The sequence below is a fragment of the Lactuca saligna genome, chromosome 3 (assembly GCF_052625555.1).
Source record: "Lactuca saligna cultivar CGN05327 chromosome 3, ASM5262555v1, whole genome shotgun sequence".
NCBI classification, from domain to species: domain Eukaryota; kingdom Viridiplantae; phylum Streptophyta; class Magnoliopsida; order Asterales; family Asteraceae; genus Lactuca; species Lactuca saligna.
This window is the reverse complement of record NC_136419.1, coordinates 36,694,994-36,715,876: the sequence shown is the minus strand read 5'-3', so window position 1 is coordinate 36,715,876 and position 20,883 is coordinate 36,694,994. Positions and strand designations below refer to the sequence as shown.

The following is a 20,883-nucleotide window of genomic DNA, read 5'->3' as shown; positions in this document are numbered from 1 at the left end:
CCTGGGATAAGTGTCAAATTGCACGTTCAGTCCCTATTTTGAAAATTAACTCGGACCGTCTCTCAGACATTTGAATACTACCCACCCAGTCCCTATTGTCATTAAACGTTAGATTTCTCCGTTTGGATGCCCCACATGCCCTGCACGTAGGGGTATTTTTGTCATTTCATGTCTTGTGTATATCATCAAATGCGTATGGCGCCATATCCCGTTCACCCAAACATTGCATACCTAGTCCCCGATCAAAACCTTTCTCGTCTCACAAAAACCCTAGTTTTCCGTCAAGATTGAAGATGAGTGGGTGGCGAATACGACCACAGATGGATGAAATCGATTTGGAAGCAAGTTACAGTAAGGAAAGCCAACCATTTTATGCTCTGTTCTTGATCACTTTGTCTCTGATTTTGAAAATATTGTTGTTTTTTTTTCTTGTGAAGGTGGGAATCCAACTGTTTTTAGTATACGGTTGCACTATGGAGGAGAGTTTACCAAATTTCCTGGGAGAAAATACATCAATGGACAACAAAAATTTGTGGACTTGATCGACAGTGATTTGTTCTCTATTCACGACATTGATGATATGATGGAAGAGTTGGGTTGCGTTGAAGAAGGTAAGGTTATGTATTATCACTTTAAACGACCGTTAGGGGATTTAGATTTTGGGTTGTTTGCGTTGGGTAGTGATCAAGATGTCAACCACTTAAGGTCCTACGTTGCTTCACACAAGCTTATAGATGTGTATACAGAATTTTGGCGTACCAACTTGCATACATATGCTATGTCTCCTAACCCTTCAAAACTCAGGATTGAAGAGATTGTTGAACCCTCTTCTTGTTCTAGAAGGTTGTGTCTTGAATAGATCGACACAACCACAGTTGAACCTCCTGTTTTAGAACCAAGAATGCAAACCCCTACAGTGGAACCTAACATGGAATCCCCTAGTCATATTGATGTTGCACATATTTCACCCCCTGGAATGGAATCCCCTATTGAAGTTGAATCTGTGAGAGAACCAAACATGGAACCCCATATTATGGAAACCTTTAGTGAAGCCCTAGGTGGCTCTAGTGATAGTGAGGGTAGTGGAGATTCAACTAATAGTGAAGATAGTGATTTCATTGTGGATAAGGATAACTTTTTGGATGATCCTGAGGTGGACATGCACGATTTCTACCTCAACATTTATGATAATTTGGAATGGGTTGGTGATGCCTCTATTACAACAGAGAATGTAGCAATGTCTGATGAGGAGATGGAGGTGATCAACACTGATGTTCTGCAATCTGAGTCATCATCTGATGAAGGGCAAATGAGTACAAGAAGAAATAAAATTCGGGCTGCAGAAAAGGCACACATAAACGATGCAACTCAAGTGAGTGACCCTTTCTGTATACTTCAAAGATTCTCAAGTTCTCAAGAAGCAAAAGACAGAATTTACTTACATGAGATAGAGACAAGAAGAGAATTAGATATTGTCAAGAATGATAAAAACAGGGTCAGGGTAGTATGTAAAGGAACAATACCAGATATAGGGATACTTGAGACTTCTAGGAAAGGTGGGCCAAGTCAAAGGAACATAAATGGTGGACCCAGTCATACAGGTAAAAAAGGAGGACAAACGGGTGAAAAAGGAGGACCAAGTAAAAAGAAAAGTGCATTGGAAGTAGGTGAAAGCAGTAAGTGCCCTTGGAAACTTTTAATAAGTAAATGGAAAAAGGATGATAACTGGACTGTGAAAACGTATGAAAAGGAGCATAAATGTCTACAAACAAGAAAAATTAAAGCTTGTAATTATAAGTTTCTTTCCAAACAAATTCTTGAGCAGTTAGAGTCTAACCCAGAAATACCAATTAGGGCTTTAAACGAGCAGCTAGAGAGAAAATACCAAATTCAGATGTCAGGCATGAAAGTGTCTAGGGCAAAAGCAAAAGCCCTATAAACTATTAGGGTTGATTTTGGGGGTCAATATTCTATATTGAGGGACTATCTACTAGAGGTTTAAAGTCGAAACCCAAACACAACAATCAAGCTTCAAGTGGATAATTCTTCCAACCGTACATCAGATACTAGAATTTTTAGACGTATATACATATGTCTTGGGCCACTGTAACAAGGATTTGCAGTAGGGAAAAGAGACTTTCTTGGACTGGATGGTGCATTCATGAAGGGTCCCGACCCTGGTATGATTCTAACTACAGTGGTAAGTAATTTTAGACATGGATTAACTACTTAATCTTACTTATGACTTATAGATGTTAACCTAATTTGTTCTTACTATTATAGGGATTAGATGGAAACAACTGCACTTACCTAGTGGCTTATGGTCTTGTAGAGTCTGAGAACTACAGTTCATGGATATGGTTTCTAAAACATCTTGGTGATGATTTGGATTTCACTACCAATTCAAACTTTAGATTTATAACTGATAGGCAGAAGGTATTATTATACACAGTTTAACTACTTCCCCTTTATATTATTTTTACTAATTATATAAAATTGACTGTGTTTATGTTGTAGGGTGTGTTGCCTGCAATTGCAAAATTGTTTCCTTGTGCAGAAAATAGATTTTGCATTCGTCATATCCATGAGAATATGAAGCGGAAGTGGAGGGGAAAGGAGTTTAAAGATTGTCTCTGGAAATGTGCAGCAACAACAACTGTTCAGCAATTCAATCTTGCAATGGAGGAACTGAAGAAATTGAACAATGATGCATATGAATGGCTTGAAGCCATTTGTAACGCCTGTGTTTCTGGGCTTGCCATTTTTAGCAATCTAATAGTCTAGGTTAACCTTTGTAACCCGTTTTGAAATAATAGAAGTGTATTATTTGAGTATTATGTGTTTTGTGCTTAATTGCTTAATTATGTGGTTTGATTAATTAAGAATAAAAATAAGCGTCAGAATGTGTAAAATAAACTCGATATCTTTAGATAATGTTGTAGTAGTTGAAACAAGGTTTCCGAATATATAAAGAATGTCGAAATCCAAGTTATAACGAAGAAGTTATGACCTGTCGAAGTTTCGCGACAGATACGGCACGACACAGCGCGACGTAAAAAGTGAATTTACGTTAGAGAGATATTTAGCCGAAACAATCTAAATGAGAATCGAACATCTCATTAATTATAGTAAAACGATAAAAAGTTAGGCGAGAACGGGCGTCAAACGAAGAAGTTATGAATTTATAACGAAAGTTTCTGTCTCGGCCTATTAAAAATAAATAATAAAAAAGAATTTCTAAATTAGCCGACGAAGTCTAAACAAAAGTTGTAGAGCGTAGTCTCACCTTCGCGTGGATATAAAGAACGTTGAAAACGGAGTTCGTATGAAGAAGATATGAATTTCCGAAGTTTATTAAATAATTTGTATTTAAATTTAATTGAAAAATCCGGTATTATCCGAGGACGAGTCATCGGACTCATCCGAAGTACGCCCCGCGTACACCGAGGATGTCGACACTCGCATCAAGTGGCTTCGGATGATGAACGCAGTGACGATTTCGGACTTGTACACCCCGCGTACTCCGAGGCTCCAGCCTCCTATAAATAGGATGCGAGGGCAGCCGGCTTCTTTGCTATTTTTCTCCATTCTCTCTCCCGTTTTGCCTCGATTTGCGTGCCAGAAATACCCCGAAGCCCCGGTAATATTCCCGAGTCCCGAAGCAAGTCCCGAGATCCCGAAGATCCCGAGAAGTGCGGTTTCCGAGCCGAAGCTCTGCCCGCGAGAAGTTCGATTTTTGTAGAGATCTTCCAGATCTGCTGAGGATTACTACTTTTGCAAGTCGTAGTGCTGTCCGATCATCTTCTGATCAGGTGAGTGTATACTACCTTTCATAAACGCAATAAAAATACAAGTATGGTTTGAGTGTATTAAGTATATTGTTGTTTATATGTGTGAGTGTGTTGTTACCTTCTCCTAACGTATAATTATGAAGTATTTTATACGAGATACGTGTTATGTGTATACTTTGTTGTTATGTGTGTGAATGTATATTCACTTTCTTCTATTTTACAGATCTGATTATTTCTATATGAAATACGTGTTATGTGTGTGTATGCCTCATATGTTATATGGAAAATGTATTGATCAAGCATGCTATACAGGTTTTAAAAATATGTATAAAAATGTATGTTTTTATCTACTAATATGTTGGGTAGAACATGGGTAGATAGTTGGTGTGTAATAAACAGATGAGAGGCCTCGTTGTTGTTTTGATCCAGTCATCTAGCGGAATTTTGATGACGACCACAGACTTTTCTAGACAGTCCCGTGGAATGCTAGCAGGCTCATAACCTGTAGGTGTTAATGAACTTGGGTGTTCATTCGCTGTATTCCATCCCCCTCATGGTTGCCTTATTTGACTTATATTGCTGAGGAACCCCCGCAGCATGTGTTGTCACCCCGATGAAAATATTCTTAGATTAGGTCCCTTGTGTTAGTTATTTTAAGGACATAAAGTGAGAATAACGGGAATGGGTAACTGGGTTATTGTTGGTTGATAATAATTAATTTAATTATTTATTGTGGGTTGAAAACCTATATGCTCACCAGGCTCCCAAGCCTGACCCACTCAGTTTTATTTGTATTACAGGAAGTGGCGCAAGGGCGTAAGATGGATGAACCATCAAGTTGTTTTTTTTTACAAGTCTGTATATGTATATATTTGTTGAATGAATTGTAATGTTATCGTTTATGCTTATTGGTCTATATCGGAACATGACACCCCGAGTTTTGATTATATAATGAAAAATACATTTCTTTTATGAAATGCTTTGGTAAACATTGTTTTATCATGTTTTGTTTTTGGGAACAAATTCCGCAACTCTTTCAAATCAAAAGGATTTACTCTGAAATTATTTTAAAAGCATAAATGAAAATCGGTCTTTTCTGGCCGAGATTTTGGGGATGTCACAGTTGGTATCAGAGTATTAGTTTAAGCGTACTAGGAATTTGTAGGATTTCTAGACTTAAACTTAGAATGCTAAGTGGAATTTTGAGATGTGTGTCTGTTATATTTTAGACACGAGTACTAGTTTATTTTAGGAGAGTTGCCTAAAATGTTTATGTGCTAAATATTATATGTTGTCATATATGATATTATTTGTTCGGATCTATGGTCTGTTGCCGACCGGATCTAGAAACCTTATTTGTGTAGGATTCTAAGCGTACGTCTACGATATTAGAACTAGCATGTAAACGTTTCGGAGTGCTAAGGATGATTTGAATATCTATCATGAATGAGGATCTAATTTCACCTTATTCGGTGTGTAGATCAAAAATGGTGAGAACAAGAAGTGGAGTTGGAAATGCTGATGAAAACAGGAATCAACCACCAGTGATTGAACAAAGACCTGTCGTAGCAGCAGCACCTAAGCCAAGAACCATGGGTGGTGTGCAAATGATGATTCAAACGATGTTGGATCATCAGATGGATGAAACTAGACGGTTGCTTCAACAGAATCGTGAAGAACTGTCAATTCGTGTGGAAGAGCCTGAATTGAATGAAGGGCACTCGGAAGGTGGAAACTTCAGTGGATCAGTTGGTTAAGCCAACCCACCGATAGTTAGGCGAGACAACCATTATGGAAGGAATGATGGAATGGGATGCAAGTACAAGGACTTTCTAACTTGCAAACCATCGACCTTCAATGGAAAGGAGGATCCGATAGGAGTGATGGATTGGATCTCTGAAATGGAGTTAGCCTTCATGACTTGTGGCTACAGAGGCAAGTTGCAGACCATCTATGCAGTGCGTCAATTCCGAGGTGGAGCCGTTCGTTGGTGGAATACTCTAGGGAAGACTTTGAGCCCAAATGAGCCACTGCAATTGACATGGGCTGAGTTCTTGGTGCAGTTCAAGCGCAAGTTCTGCTCGGCTCAAAATCTATTGGAGCTAGAGAACAAGTTTCTGACACTAACGAAAGGCAGCATGTCAGTTGATGAATACACCAATAACTTCACCGATAAAATGGAGTTTGCCTTGCGTATCGTTCCAGACGAGCTGACAAAGGTGGACTGGTATGCGAAGGGACTCCCATGGGAGTACGAGGTGCCAGTGCGTCAGGCACATACTCTAGAGGCAGCTATCTGGGCTGCCAAGTCTGTTGAGAACATGATAAAGGGGAGAACCACCAACAAGGTTGAGGTTGGTGAGAAGAGAAAGTTTAAGGGAACATCTGGTTCTGGTAAGAAAAGCAAATTTTCAAAATCTGATTCGAAAAAGTTTGGTGGGGGAAAAAGAGGCGAAGCGAAGTGGTGTGAAAAGTGTAAGAAAAAGCACTTTGGGAAATGTAGCGAGGATGTAACCTGCTACAAGTGTGGGAAGGTTGGACATTTTGCCAATGAATGTACGAACAACAAAAGGATGTGTTTTGGTTGTAATGAGGAGGGGCACATTTTGAAAGACTGTCCGAAGAAGAAGGAGGCAGCTAAGCCCAACATTCCACCAAAGCCAAAGGCGAGAGCATTCCAGATGACACTGGAAGCTGCTAAAGATGAAGTTGATGTCGCTTCAGGTACCTTTCTCGTTAACAAATTGTCTGCCCAAATTTTATTTGATTCTGGAGCCAACTACTCCTTTATATCGCATGAATTTGGTAGAAAACTAGCTTTGCCTGTTGATAGACTAGATAATGCTTTATTAGTCGAAGTTGCTAGTGGCAAGTTTGTACCTGTTAGCCATCGTATGAAAAACATCTTAATCGACCTTAATGGGAATAAGTTTCACGAAGAATTATTACCTATCGAACTTAACGGTTTCGACATCGTGTTGGGAATGGATTGGCTCAGCGCCAATGATGCCGAAATTTTATGCAAGAAGAAGATAGTTAAAGTAAACCCGCCTGGAAAAGATTCGTTTATGGTGTATGGGGACAAAAGTCGAGTGAATTCTGGAATCATTTCCCTAATGAAAGCCAGAAAGTGTTTGACCAAGGGATGTACATCATATTTAGCATTTGTGATTGATGCTAAGAAGGAGAAGAAGGTGATGCACAGTATTCCTGTGGTGTGTGATTATCCAGAAGTATTTCCTGAAGATCTTCCTGGATTACCAGCTGATAGACAAGTAGAGTTCCGAATTGACTTGTTACCAGGAACAACGCCAATTGCAAAAGCACCTTATCGATTAACACCGACGGAGATGAAGGAGCTGATGATGCAACTTCAAGAGTTATTGGACAAAGGTTTCATTAGACCTAGTTCATCACCCTGGGGAGCTCCGGTGTTATTCGTGAAGAAGAAAGATGGAAGTATGAGAATGTGCATCGATTACAGAGAGCTGAACAAGGCAACAATAAAGAATAGATATCCGTTGCCAAGGATTGATGACCTGTTTGATCAATTGCAAGGTTCGAGCTATTTCTCGAAGATCGATTTTAGGTCAGGATATCATCAGCTAAAAGTAAGAGAGCAAGATATCGAGAAGACCGCATTCAGAACTAGATATGGACACTACGAGTTTTTGGTTATGTCGTTTGGACTAACCAATGCTCCGGCAGCATTCATGGATTTAATGAACAGAGTTTGTAATCCGTTCCTTGATAAATCTGTGATAGTGTTCATAGATGACATTCTGATTTACTCGAAAAGCCAGGAAGAGCATGGCAGACACTTGCGAGAAGTGTTAGAAGTCTTGAAGAAGGAGAAGCTGTATGCTAAGTTCTCCAAATGCGATTTTTGGATTCGTGAAGTCCAATTCTTGGGTCACGTGGTCAACCAAGAAGGGATAATGGTTGATCCAGCAAAGATCGAAGCTGTGATGAAGTGGGAACAACCGAAAAGTCCCACGGAAATCCAAAGTTTTTTAGGATTAGCCGGATATTATCGCAGTTTTATCCAAGGCTTTTCTTCGATCGCTACTCCGTTGACAACTTTGACCCACAAAGGAGCTACTTATGCTTGGAGTGAGAAGCATAAAGAAGCATTCGAGAAGTTAAAGAAGAAACTATGCGAGGCACCGATACTTTCTTTACCCGATGGAGTTGAAGACTTCGCTGTTTATAGCGATGCGTCTGGGGTTGGATTGGGTTGTGTTTTGACCCAAAGAAAAAAGGTGATAGCATATGCGTCTCGACAACTGAAAGAGCATGAAAAGAACTACCCGACTCATGATTTGGAGTTGGCAGCGGTAGTTTTCGCTCTAAAAATATGGAGGCATTACCTCTATGGTACGAAGTGCAAACTTTTCACTGATCATAAGAGTCTCCAATACCTCTTTAATCAGAAGGAATTGAATATGAGGCAACGACGCTGGCTGGAATTACTCAAGGACTAAGACTGTGAGATACTTTACCATCCCGATAAAGCTAATGTTGTTGCTGATGCTCTCAGTCGGAAAGTCAATCTTGAAAGGAAAAGGCCAAGAGCATTGAGAATTGAAGTTGTCTCGACCATTGTGGAAAGTATAAAGAAAACTCAAGAGGAAGCTTCTGAGAAGAATGACCGGAAGGAGGAACGTTTAGGCAAAACATTGGTGTTTGGTACAAACGGTCATGGATTAAAGGTGTTCCAAGATCGGATTTGGATACCTAAGACAGGAGGAGTCAGAGATCTTCTGATGGAAGAAGCTCACAAGACCATGTACTCGATTCATTCCGGTAGCACTAAAATGTATAGGGACCTGAAACCCTACTACTGGTGGCCGACGATGAAGCTTGATGTTGCAAAGTATGTGGCCGAGTGTGTGACTTGTGCGAGAGTCAAAACACAACATCAGAAACCGTATGGGAGTTTAGAACCTTTACATGTGCCTATGGGTAAGTGGGAAGACATTGCTATGGATTTTGTCACTAAACTGCCCAAAACAAAGAATGGTCACGACATGATTTGGGTGGTCGTTGATCGATTCACTATGAGTGCGCATTTCATAGCAGCCAGGGAGAAATGGTCTATGGAAAAGCTTGCGAATTCTTATGTGAAGGAAATTTTGAGACTTCACGGTGTTCTGCAAACCATTGTGTCGGATCGTGATAGTCGTTTCACCTCAAGGTTTTGGAAAAGTCTACAAGAGGAAATGGGTACCAAGTTATGTTTAAGTACAGCTTACCATCCGCAGACTGATGGTCAGAGTGAAAGAACGATACAAACACTTGAAGATATGCTGAGAGCATGTACCTTGGAATTCCTAGGTAATTGGGATGAACATTTACCATTGGTAGAATTTTCCTTTAACAATAGTTTCCACTCGAGCATTAAGATGGCACCTTACCAAGCTTTGTATGGACAAAAGTGTCGTACGCCGTCTTGTTGGCTGGAGGCTGGGGAAAAGCAATTTATGGGACCGGAGATGGTTCATCAAACTGCTGAAAAGTTGAAAATAATTAGGGAAAGAATGTTAGCAGCTTAAGATCGTCAAAAGAGTTATGCTGACAAAAAGCGAAGACCGATGACTTTTGAAGTTGGGGATTCGGTTTTGCTTAAAGTCTTGCCATGGAAGGGACTTATAAGATTTGGTAAAAGGGGAAAGTTGAGTCCAAGGTTTATTGGACCGTTTAAAGTTCTTCAGAGGATTGGGAACCAAGCTTAATAGCTCAAACTACCAGAAGAACTGAATGGAATTCATAACACTTTTCAAGTGTGTTATTTACGGAAGTTCACGGGGGAAGTTCCCGACATGATTCCACTTTCAGAGTTGAGAATCGATGAGAACAAAAGGTTGATTGAAGAACCAGAGGCAATTGTTGACCGAAAGACTAAGAAGTTGCGACGCAACATGGTCGAGTTAGTGCTTGTCCGATGGAAACACACGAATGGGCCGAATCTCACCTGGGAGACGGAGAGTGACATGATGGGTCGCTATCCGCATTTGTTTGTTGAGGTGTGATTCCGGGGACGAAATGATTCTAAGGTGGAGAGAATTGTAACGCCTGTGTTTCTGGGCTTGCCTTTTTTAGCAATGTAATAGTCTAGGTTAACCTTTGTAACCCATTTTGAAATAATAGAAGTGTATTATTTGAGTATTATGTGTTTTGTGCTTAATTGCTTAATTATGTGGTTTGATTAATTAAGAATAAAAATAAGCATCAAAATTTAAGTGTAAAATAAACTCGATATCTTTAGATAATGTTGTAGTAGTTGAAACATGGTTTCCGAATATATAAAGAATGCCGAAATCCAAGTTATAACGAATAAGTTATGACCTGTCGAAGTTTCGCGACAGAACTGGCACGATACAACGCGACGTAAAAAGTGAATTTACGTTAGAGAGATATTCAGCCGAAACAATCTAAATGAGAATCGAACATCTCATTAATTATAGTAAAACGATAAAAAGTTAGGCGAGAACGGGCGTCAAACGAAGAAGTTATGAATTTATAACGAAAGTTTCTGTCTCGGCCTATTAAAAATAAATAATAAAAAAGAATTTCTAAATTAGCCGACGAAGTCTAAACAAAAGTTGTAGAGCGTAGTCTCACCTTCGCGTGGATATAAAGAACGTTGAAAACGGAGTTCGTATGAAGAAGATATGAATTTCCGAAGTTTATTAAATAATTTGTACTTAAATTTAATTGAAAAATCCGGTATTATCCGAGGACGAGTCATCGGACTCATCCGAAGTACGCCCCGCGTACACCAAGGATGTCGACACTCGCATCAAGTGGCTTCGGATGACGAACGCAGTGACGATTTCGGACCTGTACGCCCCGCGTACTTGCGTACGCCCTGCGTACTCCGAGGCTCCAGCCTCCTATAAATAGGATGCGAGGGCAGCCGGCTTCTTTGCTATTTTTCTCCATTCTCTCTCCTGTTTTGCCTCGATTTACGTGCCAGAAATACCCCGAAGCCCCGGCAATATTCTCGAGTCCCGAAGCAAGTCCCGAGATCCCGAAGGTCCCGAGAAGTGCGGTTTTCGAGCCGAAGCTCTGCCCGCGAGAAGTTCGATTTTTGTAGAGATCTTCCAGATTTGCTGAGGATTACTACTTTTGCAAGTCGTAGTGCTGTCCGATCATCTTCTGATCAGGTGAGTGTATACTACCTTTCATAAACGCAATAAAAATACAAGTATGGTTTGAGTGTATTAAGTATATTGTTGTTTATATGTGTGAGTGTGTTGTTACCTTCTCCTAACGTATAATTATGAAGTATTTTATACGAGATACGTGTTATGTGTATACTTTGTTGTTATGTGTGTGAATGTATATTCACTTTCTTCTATTTTACAGATCTGATTATTTCTATATGAAATACGTGTTATGTGTGTGTATGCCTCATATGTTATATGGAAAATGTATTGATCAAGCATGCTATACAGGTTTTGAAAATATGTATAAAAATGTATGTTTTTATCTACTAATATGTTGGGTAGAACATGGGTAGATAGTTGGTGTGTAATAAACAGATGAGAGGCCTCGTTGTTGTTTTGATCCAGTCATCTAGCGGAATTTAGATGACGACCACGGACTTTTCTATACAGTACCGTGGAACGCTAGCAGGCTCATAACCTGTAAGTGTTAATGAACTTGGTTGTTCATTCGTTGTATTCCATCCCCCTCATGGTTGCCTTATTTGACTTATATTGTTGAGGAACACCTGCAGCATGTGTTGTCACCCCGATGAAAATATTCTTAGATTAGGTCCCTTGTGTTATTTATTTTAGGGACATAAAGTGAGAATAACGGGAATGGGTAACTAGGTTATTGTTGGTTGATAATAATTAATTTAATTATTTATTGTGGGTTGAAAACCCTATATGCTCACCAGGCTCCCAAGCCTGACCCACTCAGTTTTATTTGTATTACAGGAAGTGGCGCAAGGGCGTAAGATGGATGAACCATCAAGTTGTTGGGAATAAATTCCGCAACTCTTTTAAATGAAAAGGATTTACTCTGAAATTATTTTAAAAGCATAAATGAAAATCGGTCTTTTCTGGCCGAGATTTTGGGGATGTCACACCATTCCACCCCCACATTGGTCCAGGTCTCACTTCACAGGTTAGTTATACATGTTAGAATTCTTCAACATTGTTGATTGTATTCATCTTAAACGATTACTGAAAATTATGATGCAACATTGTTATTATATAGGAAGAGCACATTGTGATGCATTCTTAAAGAACCTTTGTGAGACATTGAATAGCAAACTTGTCAAGGGTCGTGACAAACCAATTATAATTTGCTTGGAGTTTATTAGAGAGTACATAATGAAGAAGCTTGTTATTGTCCAAAAGACAATTGACAAATGTTCTGGCCCACTAACTCTTATAGCTACCAAGACTCTAGAGAAGATCAAAGGTGAAGCTGCAGAGTATAGGGCTGTGTTTTGTGGAAATGGAAAGTATCAGGTCACAGGTGGTGAAGGTGTGGACCAATGTGTAGTTGACATAACACAACGTACATGCACATGTTACAAATGGGAGGTCACTGGCATACCATGCTAGCACACAATTGCAACTATATGGGATATGAGGAGAAATAATGAGAATGTTAGGATACCTGAAACATGGGTTCACCCAACATACTGGTTGAAGACATGGCAAGAGATGTATTGCTTTAAGATTGAACCAATTAATGGGAGGATGATGTGGGCAAAAAGTACTTGTCCAACAAAGTTACTACCCCCAAAACATCATGTGCTTATTGGTAGGCCAAAAAAGAAAAGAAGAAGATCTGCTACTGAAGATAATAGTGCTACCGGGACCAGAACAATTAGATGTTCAAAGTGTGGAAATGTTGGGCATAATGGAAGGAGCTGCAAGGGGTAGGAAGTGGGAGGATCACAGGCCAGTGGTAGTGATGTGCGACAGAATGCTGGTGGTAGTGATGTGTAACGCCCGCAGATCCGGGCTAGTCAAATTAGAGACAATAAGGGTCGAAAATGACTTTTCGACAAAAGATTATTTAGAATAAATAATCTTAACCAAGTTGTAGAATATGTCACAAGGTTTCCGTACATATAAAGAACACCGAAATCCGAGTTATAACGAAGAAGTTATGGCTCGTCGAAGTTTCGCGACGGAACCGGCACGGCACCGGGAAGCGTAAATAGTGAATTTACGATAGAGCGAGATTTAACCTTAGAAATATAAACAAAAGTTGTAGAATATGTTAAACTAAGAACATCGATAAAAAGAACGCCCAAATCTGACTTCGTATGAAGAAGTTATGATTTTTCGAAGTTTCGGACTAGCAGAGTACAACCCGAAATTCGAATATTAGATCGAGCGGGTTTTAGCCGACACAACCTGAACGAGAATCGAAGATCTTGTTGAGAGTAGCGTAACGAGAAAAAGATGGGCGAAAATGAATGTCGGATGAAGAAGTTATGAGGATTTAACGGACCAATCGTGTCCCGGCCCGTTAATAATATAAAATTTAAAATCGACCCAAAATTAGCCGACAGAGTCTAAACGAAAGTTGTAAAGTAGGTTCCCACCTTCGCGTGGATATAAAGAACGTCGAAAACGGAGCTTGTATGCGAAAGTTACGAATTTTTAAAGTTGAAGCATGAAAATGCGAAATCTGTTGCGAAATGATGACGTGGCTCGATCAGGTCCGTTGCTTGCTGAACACGGTCTTCGCTTCGGATCACGCCACGCAGCATCGCTTTACGCCCCGCGTAACTTCGGTCTGATCCATTCGGTGATTGCGAGACAGCTGGCTTCGGCTGGCATCCATACCCGAGGAGTACGCCCAGCGTAAATTCCGAAGCCTGACCCTATAAATTAAGGTGCGAGGCTGCCATTTCTCTTCACCCCAAAACCTCTTCTTTCTCTCACTACTTTCTCTCTCTAGGGTTTTGAACCCTCCCTAAAGTCTAGGTGAACCCCTAGCACCCTAAGGAATCCCCGAGGCTCCCGGAGTCCCGAGAAAAAGGAGTTTTTCGGTTTCGAAACGCTGCTCCAATTAAGTTCCGGTTTTCGATAAAATTCGTTGTAAGTGTGCTACGCTTACGCAATTTTTAATATAGCTTTCAAATAATTATAGGAATGTTATTAGGTCCTTAAAATAATTATTTGGGCTATTATTATGAGTTATATTGAGCATTATTAACGCTTAATAATAGTCAAACTGATTAATGTGTCGCGGTTATCGTTAAACTAAACCCTAGTTGTATCGGTACTAGGTTTTATCGAAGGAACATCGTTTTGAGAGTATCGAAGTGCTGTCCGAGTGCTGAGTCACCACCTAATCAAGTGAGTGCATAGTCCCTTTCATGAACATGATTTTAATACAAGTATTGATTGAAGTATTAATTATATGTTTATGTGCGAGTTAATTGATGTTGCTTGAAATTCATGTTAAAGAACATACCTGATTGTATTTGATAATTTAGGATAAAGAGTAGACCTAAATTAAATATGAGAAATATTGGGTAGTATATTCTTACGAGTACAAGTGAGTTAAACTCAGAGAATAGAAGTTAGTATATGTCACTTATCCGGGAGTATGGATTAGACATAGTCATTGTCCCTAGTCCGAGAATATGGATTAGGCATAATCATTCGTTATTAATCCGAGAGTATGGATTAGTCATTGTCCCTAGTCCGAAAGTATGGATTAGGCATAATCATTCATCTTTAATCCGAGAGTATGGATTAGTCATTCGTCCCTAGTCCGAGAGTATGGATTTGGTAAATTCGTTCATTTCTGATCCAAAAGTATGGAGTAGGTAAAACGACTAATCTTAGGTCCGAGAGTATGGATAGCCTCGTTGTGAGGATCGACAGGGTGGGATAAGAGTTGTTTATATATATATATATATATATATATATATATATATATATATATATATATATATATATATATATATATAGATATATATATATATATATGTATGGTGAAATTGTATACTTTGTGAATTTTAAACTGTATATATGGTATAACATTGTGGGATTGAAATCCCTATGTGCTCACCAGGTTTCCCAACCTGACCCACTCAGTTTATTTATATCACAGGTGTTGATATGAAGTGACATTACACTGAGAGATTTAAAGAGATGTAGACCACTAATGTGAATAATTGTAAGTTCTGTTTATGCTTATGTTCCTGTATTAATGATGACATCCCAAACGTTTTAAAATGAAACAAATACGTTTCTTCGAAAATGTTTTAATAACGTATTTACCATGTTTTTCTGGGAACAAATTCCGCAACCTTTTTATAAAATGAAGTACTCTGATTTTTATAAAGCATAAACAAAATTGGTCTTTTCTGGCCGTGATTTTGGGGATGTCACATGATGTGGGACAGAATGCTTGTGTGGGATAGAACTCAGGTGCTGTGAACAAGGGGAAAAGTCCGATGGTTTAGTGTTTGTGTATTACTTTCTTGTCTTTTGAATGCTAGTGCTTTTGATGTACTTGAAACAATGTTATTTCATGTATTTTGGGTCTGTAATTTCAGTTTGAACTAATGTTGTGCTACTTCTTTAACTATGATAGTTGTAATGGTTTGATGACTTAATGGTTGTAATGGTTTGAATGACTTACTGATTAATTAGGTTGTTAATGTATGGATGCATGTTTGTAATGGTTTGATGACTTAATGATATGACATAAATTGTTGTTTTGGTAAGAATACTTTGGTCTGAGTACATGTTTGGAAGTTACCAACTTTGGTCTGAACACATGCAAACTGATACACCTAACTTTGGTCTGAATACATGTTTGGCAATTACCAAAAAAACACTCAATTTTCATTAACATTCAAACTGATACATCCAAAAAACACCCAATTTTCATTAACATCTAAACTGATACATCCAAATTTGGTCTAAGAACTTATCCTATACTTTGTACACTAGAACTGACACAAACAGAAACCAACTAATAGCTAGATACAACTTCAGTTTCAGATTTTGTTGTTCAAGCGTCATCCTTATGTTCATACAAGCACATTTCTAATTCTCCACCACCCAACCAATGAACTTGCAACCACGAGCCTGCAAAATACCATGTCGAAAAATTTAGCAATGCTAAAATTTACAGAAAATAGGGGAAATTAGGAGATTAGGTTAGATTTATCAAGAAATCGAAATTAACCAGGTTAGAACAAGCATAGTAACGTTTTCCAGGGTTGTTCTTGCTCTACGAGGTACGAATCACAGCTTCAGCACCACAATTGCATCTAATTGCCATTTTTGTTGGTTGGAGAAGGGAAATCGAAGAACAAAAGGGGGAAGAAGTAATGGGGAAGAAGGGTGACGAAGATAAACGAAAGCAGGGGAGGGGCAACGACTCTAATAAGGGAACAAGACATGAAATGATAAAAATACCCATGCGTGCAGGGCATGTGGGGCACCCAAACGGAGAAATCTAACGTTTAACGACAATAGGGACTGGACGAGTAGTATTCAAATGCTTGAGGGACGGTCCGAGTTAATTTTCAAAAATAGGGACTGAACGTGCAATTTGACACTTATCCCAGGGACGATTCGTGTAATTTACTCTTATTATTTAATCATTACTTAAAGCTTTTATTAGAACATACGCTAAATAAGATGTTATAGTTTCATCTAGAAAATACACTAATTTAGCAAATAAATATTTAAAATTGTATCTCATAATCAGTACGAATAATTTTGCCAAATTAGAATGATTATTTATGTATTAAAAGTGGTGCTATATTAGTCGTATCTTATGCATTAAACGTCGTAAATTGATTTGGATTAGAGACTTTGTTGCGTCACTAATCCTTTAGTATTACTAAATGAAAGTTCTTTTTTTTTTTTTTTTTTTTGTCAATCACTCATTAATTTTGATACTTATTATTTTGTGGTATTTTTGAAATAAATATTATCTACTTGTCAATTTTTGATTTGTTTCAATTTTTAAAATTAAAATTATATACTTATATATATATAAAATATTAAATATCATATATATGATATTAAATTGCAATAAATACGTTTCTTTCTTTTTTATTTTAAAATATTTCTTATTTCAATGTTCTACATAAAAAAAATATTTTCTGTTTACATTTTATAATTTTAATTTAATGTTTAATCTTTTTTTTAAATCAACCCGTATATTACACGGGCCACACACCTAGTACTATGAGATAAGAGAAATTAAGGAGGTGTTTGATTTATCTTTTGAGGGGCTAAAAGTTTTTTTTAATAAAGATAGAATGCAAAAGATATTTGGTAAAACTATTTTAAAAGCTACTTTTTGATTTTGTATATAAGAAAAAGTGACTTTTTGGAAAAAGCAGGAAATACTGTTTTTCTGTAACTTTTACCGAAAAGACTTTTGATTTCCAAAAAGAAAAGCCAAACACCCCCTAAATATCATTCTAATTTTGTTTTTATATAGCTTCCTACCAATTTAAAATGATGACAAATATAATAAAATATAATTAATCTTATCAAAATATGATCACATGTCTAAATAAAATAAATAAATAAATAAATAAATAAAGAAATTGTAAGAGGATATCTAATTTCGCATATTATAAACCATAGACCTAATATCATTTGAGAATAGTCAGAAGGAAAAGATGGAAGGCCAAATCCCACTTCTAACCCCATACAAAATGGCCAATTTCCAACTTGCTCACAGGTAAATTGATTCTCTTTTGTTTACTAATCCATATTCGTTCATACATCTTTCGTCTAATTCATACTCATAAAGATTCAAACTTTAGACAATATGGATGATTGATTTACAGGTTGACTTCAAGTGGTAATTCACTAATTTGATGATTAATTTGCAGGATCGTATTAGCACCATTAACAAGGTTTAGATCTTACAATAGCATTCCTCAATCGCATGCTATCTTATATTACTCCCAAAGAACCACGAAAGGGGGATTTCTGATTGCAGAAGCCACCATCATTTCATCTGCTGCTCAAGGGTGATTAAAATTGTTAAATTACATATTACTTCCATTAACACATCATTTGAAGGATTAAACGATGTTTTGTTTGGTTTAAGGTTCAAGAATGTACCTGGTATATGGTCAAAAGAACACATCGATGCCTGGAAACCCATCGTAGATGCTGTTCATGCTAAAGGCGGCATCTTCTTTTGTCAACTTTGGCACCCTGGAAGGGTTTCCGATCAAAGTATATATATATATACATATGATTGATGATTCTTTTCTTTATCGTCTTTGATTATGGATTATTCAACACAATCTAAAAAGCTAAATTCTTGATTCTGAATGCAGGTTTTGAGCCAAATGCTGGATTATCACCTGTTTCTTCTACAGACAAGAAATGTAGTCCTTTAATCGAAAGCAATGGTCAAGTATTGGCTGAATTTCTACCTCCTCGAAGATTAAACACCAACGAAATTAGTATAATTGCTAATGATTTCAGAATTGCAGCAAGAAATGCTATTGAAGCGGGTTAGTGTGCAAGGAGTTTGTCAGTTTGACCGATTTTTAATTCTTCTTTTTCGTTTTTGTAATGAAGTTCGAAAAACGATTTGCAGGATTTGATGGTGTTGAAATCCATGGGGCTCATGGTTATCTAATCGATCAGTTCTTGAAAGATGAAATCAATGATCGGACTGACGAGTATGGTGGTTCAATCGAGAATCGTTGCAGATTTGCGTTAGAAGTGGTGGAAAACATCGTAAACGAAATTGGGGCAAATAGAGTTGGAATCAGGCTTTCACCATTCTCGAATTACATGGATTCAGGAGATTCAAACCCAGAAGCTCTAGGTCTTTACATGGCTGAATCGCTAAACAAATACGGGATTCTCTATTGCCACATGGTGGAACCTAGAATGGAAGCTATGGAAGAACGAAGCGCATGTACAGTAAGTTTGGAACCCATGAGAGAGGCATTTAATGGTGCTTTCATTGCTGCTGGTGGATACGAGAAGGAAGATGGTAATGATGCTATAGCGCAGAATCGTGCAGATCTTGTTGCTTATGGTCGATTGTTCTTGGCAAACCCTGATTTACCTAAAAGATTTGAGCTTGATGCTCCACTTAACAAGCATAATAGAGATACATTTTACACAGAGGATCCGATCGTTGGGTATACGGATTATCCGTTTCTTGAAACGATTGTTTGAGTTTTGAGATGTGAAAAGAAATCACAAAAGCTTTGTTCTAAATTGATCATTTGGATTTACTTGTATTTGATCTACTAGTCAATGGTTTGATTATATGGAGATGTCCTTTTTCGATAAAATTTAAAATAAACATATATTTTTCTAGCAAAACGTTAGGGATGACATCAAGGTGTAGGTGATGAATATTTATGTTAATGCCTTCAATTGATAAAAGAGAAATGAGAGCACCTCTTAAGTTAATGACAATTTATATATGATGGTATTGATAACGATAAATATATAATTTTAACAATAAAATATAAACCATTGTATCACAAGAGATTGCCATTGGGGACCTTACGACATATGCAAACAAACACCGGCCACAATCTAATATATTCATGAAAATATATAATAATAAAAAGAACTAAAAGAGAAATAAAAAATACTCCTATATTTTTTGCTACTATTAAATTTTCTACTTATTAATTAGATAAGATAAAAAATAAAATAAGAAAGGAGATTAAAAAAGAAATTAATAGATTCCATATGACATTATTTTATATTAATATGAAGATGGATACTAACAAAAAGTAGGATAGGCGTTTCCCAAAAACATATAACATTATAACAAACTAAGATACAAAAACATGATATCATGTCTAACAACGAAAAAGAAACGTACTAAGATACCACATATTTAAATGAGCAACAAATCAAAGCACATGACCTCAACAAAATGACTTACAAGTAAACAACTGAAAAATCGACAACCAATCATCAACAAATCACTATAGAGAAAATAGGAAAGAACTAAGTCACAAGTGACCTAAAATCCCATTAAAGTGGCCACAAATACATTACCAAAAAATGGTTGTGATATAAAGTCGTGCAACCAAGTTCACTTCATTGACTTGCACTCATGGGATGAAAAACAAACACTACAATCACAACTACCTTGAGATGAGATCATCTAATGGCCATCCATCAATGACTTGCTTTTTTCCTCTTTCTTCCAACGATGTTCACTTCATTGTGACTATACTAAATGTCATCAATTACAATACCCACCTTGATATCAACATACCTACAACCCAAAATGTAGCAAAAGTGATTCCCAAGTGGAAGAAGCAATTGTCCAAACTCAAATAACACAATGTGACCCCAAGTTTCGACATAGCCATAAGTTGGATAATGCTTTCACTATGTCATAAAATGGTCAAAGCCAAATAAATGAAAAAACTTATTAATCAATACCAAATCAAGCTAAACATGCATAGTGAGCATCTCTTCATTCAATGCCTTTCAGTCTAAAAGCATTTGACCTCAATACCTTTTGGGACCAAATGCTCAAACAAAACTAGAAAATCTTCAAGTACTCTATAGAAACATCCCTAGATAATATCCTTTAGTAATAGGAAAAGTTTTCAACTACATAGAAACCAAAAGAGATCTACAAGATGTAAACATATTATCATTCTCAAGATAAGTTACGAACGATAATTTCTCCTCTCAAGTAAAATCCATAACCCATCCAAAGCAAACACCTGCCCAAACATCACTAAGCAGAGTACATCAAGCATAACGAATAAAGAACTTCTTCATTGACAACAAACTTGCAACCTTGATTACCATATAGTGTTTGTTCCATAAAAAAGTGAAAAACTCTCACAACTTGACTAGGAGAAGTTTGTGATCAAACGATATACATAAATTCATAATGATAAATCAGTTCACACACAATCCGATACTACTTCAGAAAGGCATTTTCAAAATACATGCTGCAGTATTACAATATATCCTAAGTGATATACATAAGTTTATAAGGGACACCAACCATACATATGAAAGTGGTCATGTGTAAATCACAACATAGAAAATGATAACAAATACATTCAAGAATAGATGATATTGTAACATATGCAAGCTAGAAGTTT

The 20,883-nt window shown here is 37.4% G+C and overlaps 2 protein-coding genes across 2 annotated transcripts; both read left to right on the top strand.

Moving 5' to 3' along the window:
* Positions 1-2,161: 2,161 nt before the first annotated feature.
* LOC145035366 (uncharacterized) lies at positions 2,162-12,376 on the top strand. The gene is made up of 4 exons (XM_078983915.1): positions 2,162-2,200; positions 2,284-2,436; positions 2,518-2,745; positions 12,053-12,376. The coding sequence occupies exons 1-4, from the start codon at positions 2,162-2,164 to the stop codon at positions 12,374-12,376; spliced, it is 744 nt and encodes a 247-aa protein (XP_078840041.1).
* Positions 12,377-17,385: 5,009 nt separating this feature from the next.
* On the top strand, positions 17,386-19,097 carry LOC145035382 (12-oxophytodienoate reductase 2-like). Its single transcript, XM_078983929.1, has 5 exons — positions 17,386-17,498; positions 17,653-17,793; positions 17,874-18,004; positions 18,109-18,288; positions 18,375-19,097. Exons 1-5 carry the CDS (start codon positions 17,437-17,439, stop codon positions 18,965-18,967), a joined length of 1,107 nt encoding a protein of 368 aa, XP_078840055.1. The 5' UTR covers positions 17,386-17,436; the 3' UTR covers positions 18,968-19,097.
* Positions 19,098-20,883: the final 1,786 nt, after the last annotated feature.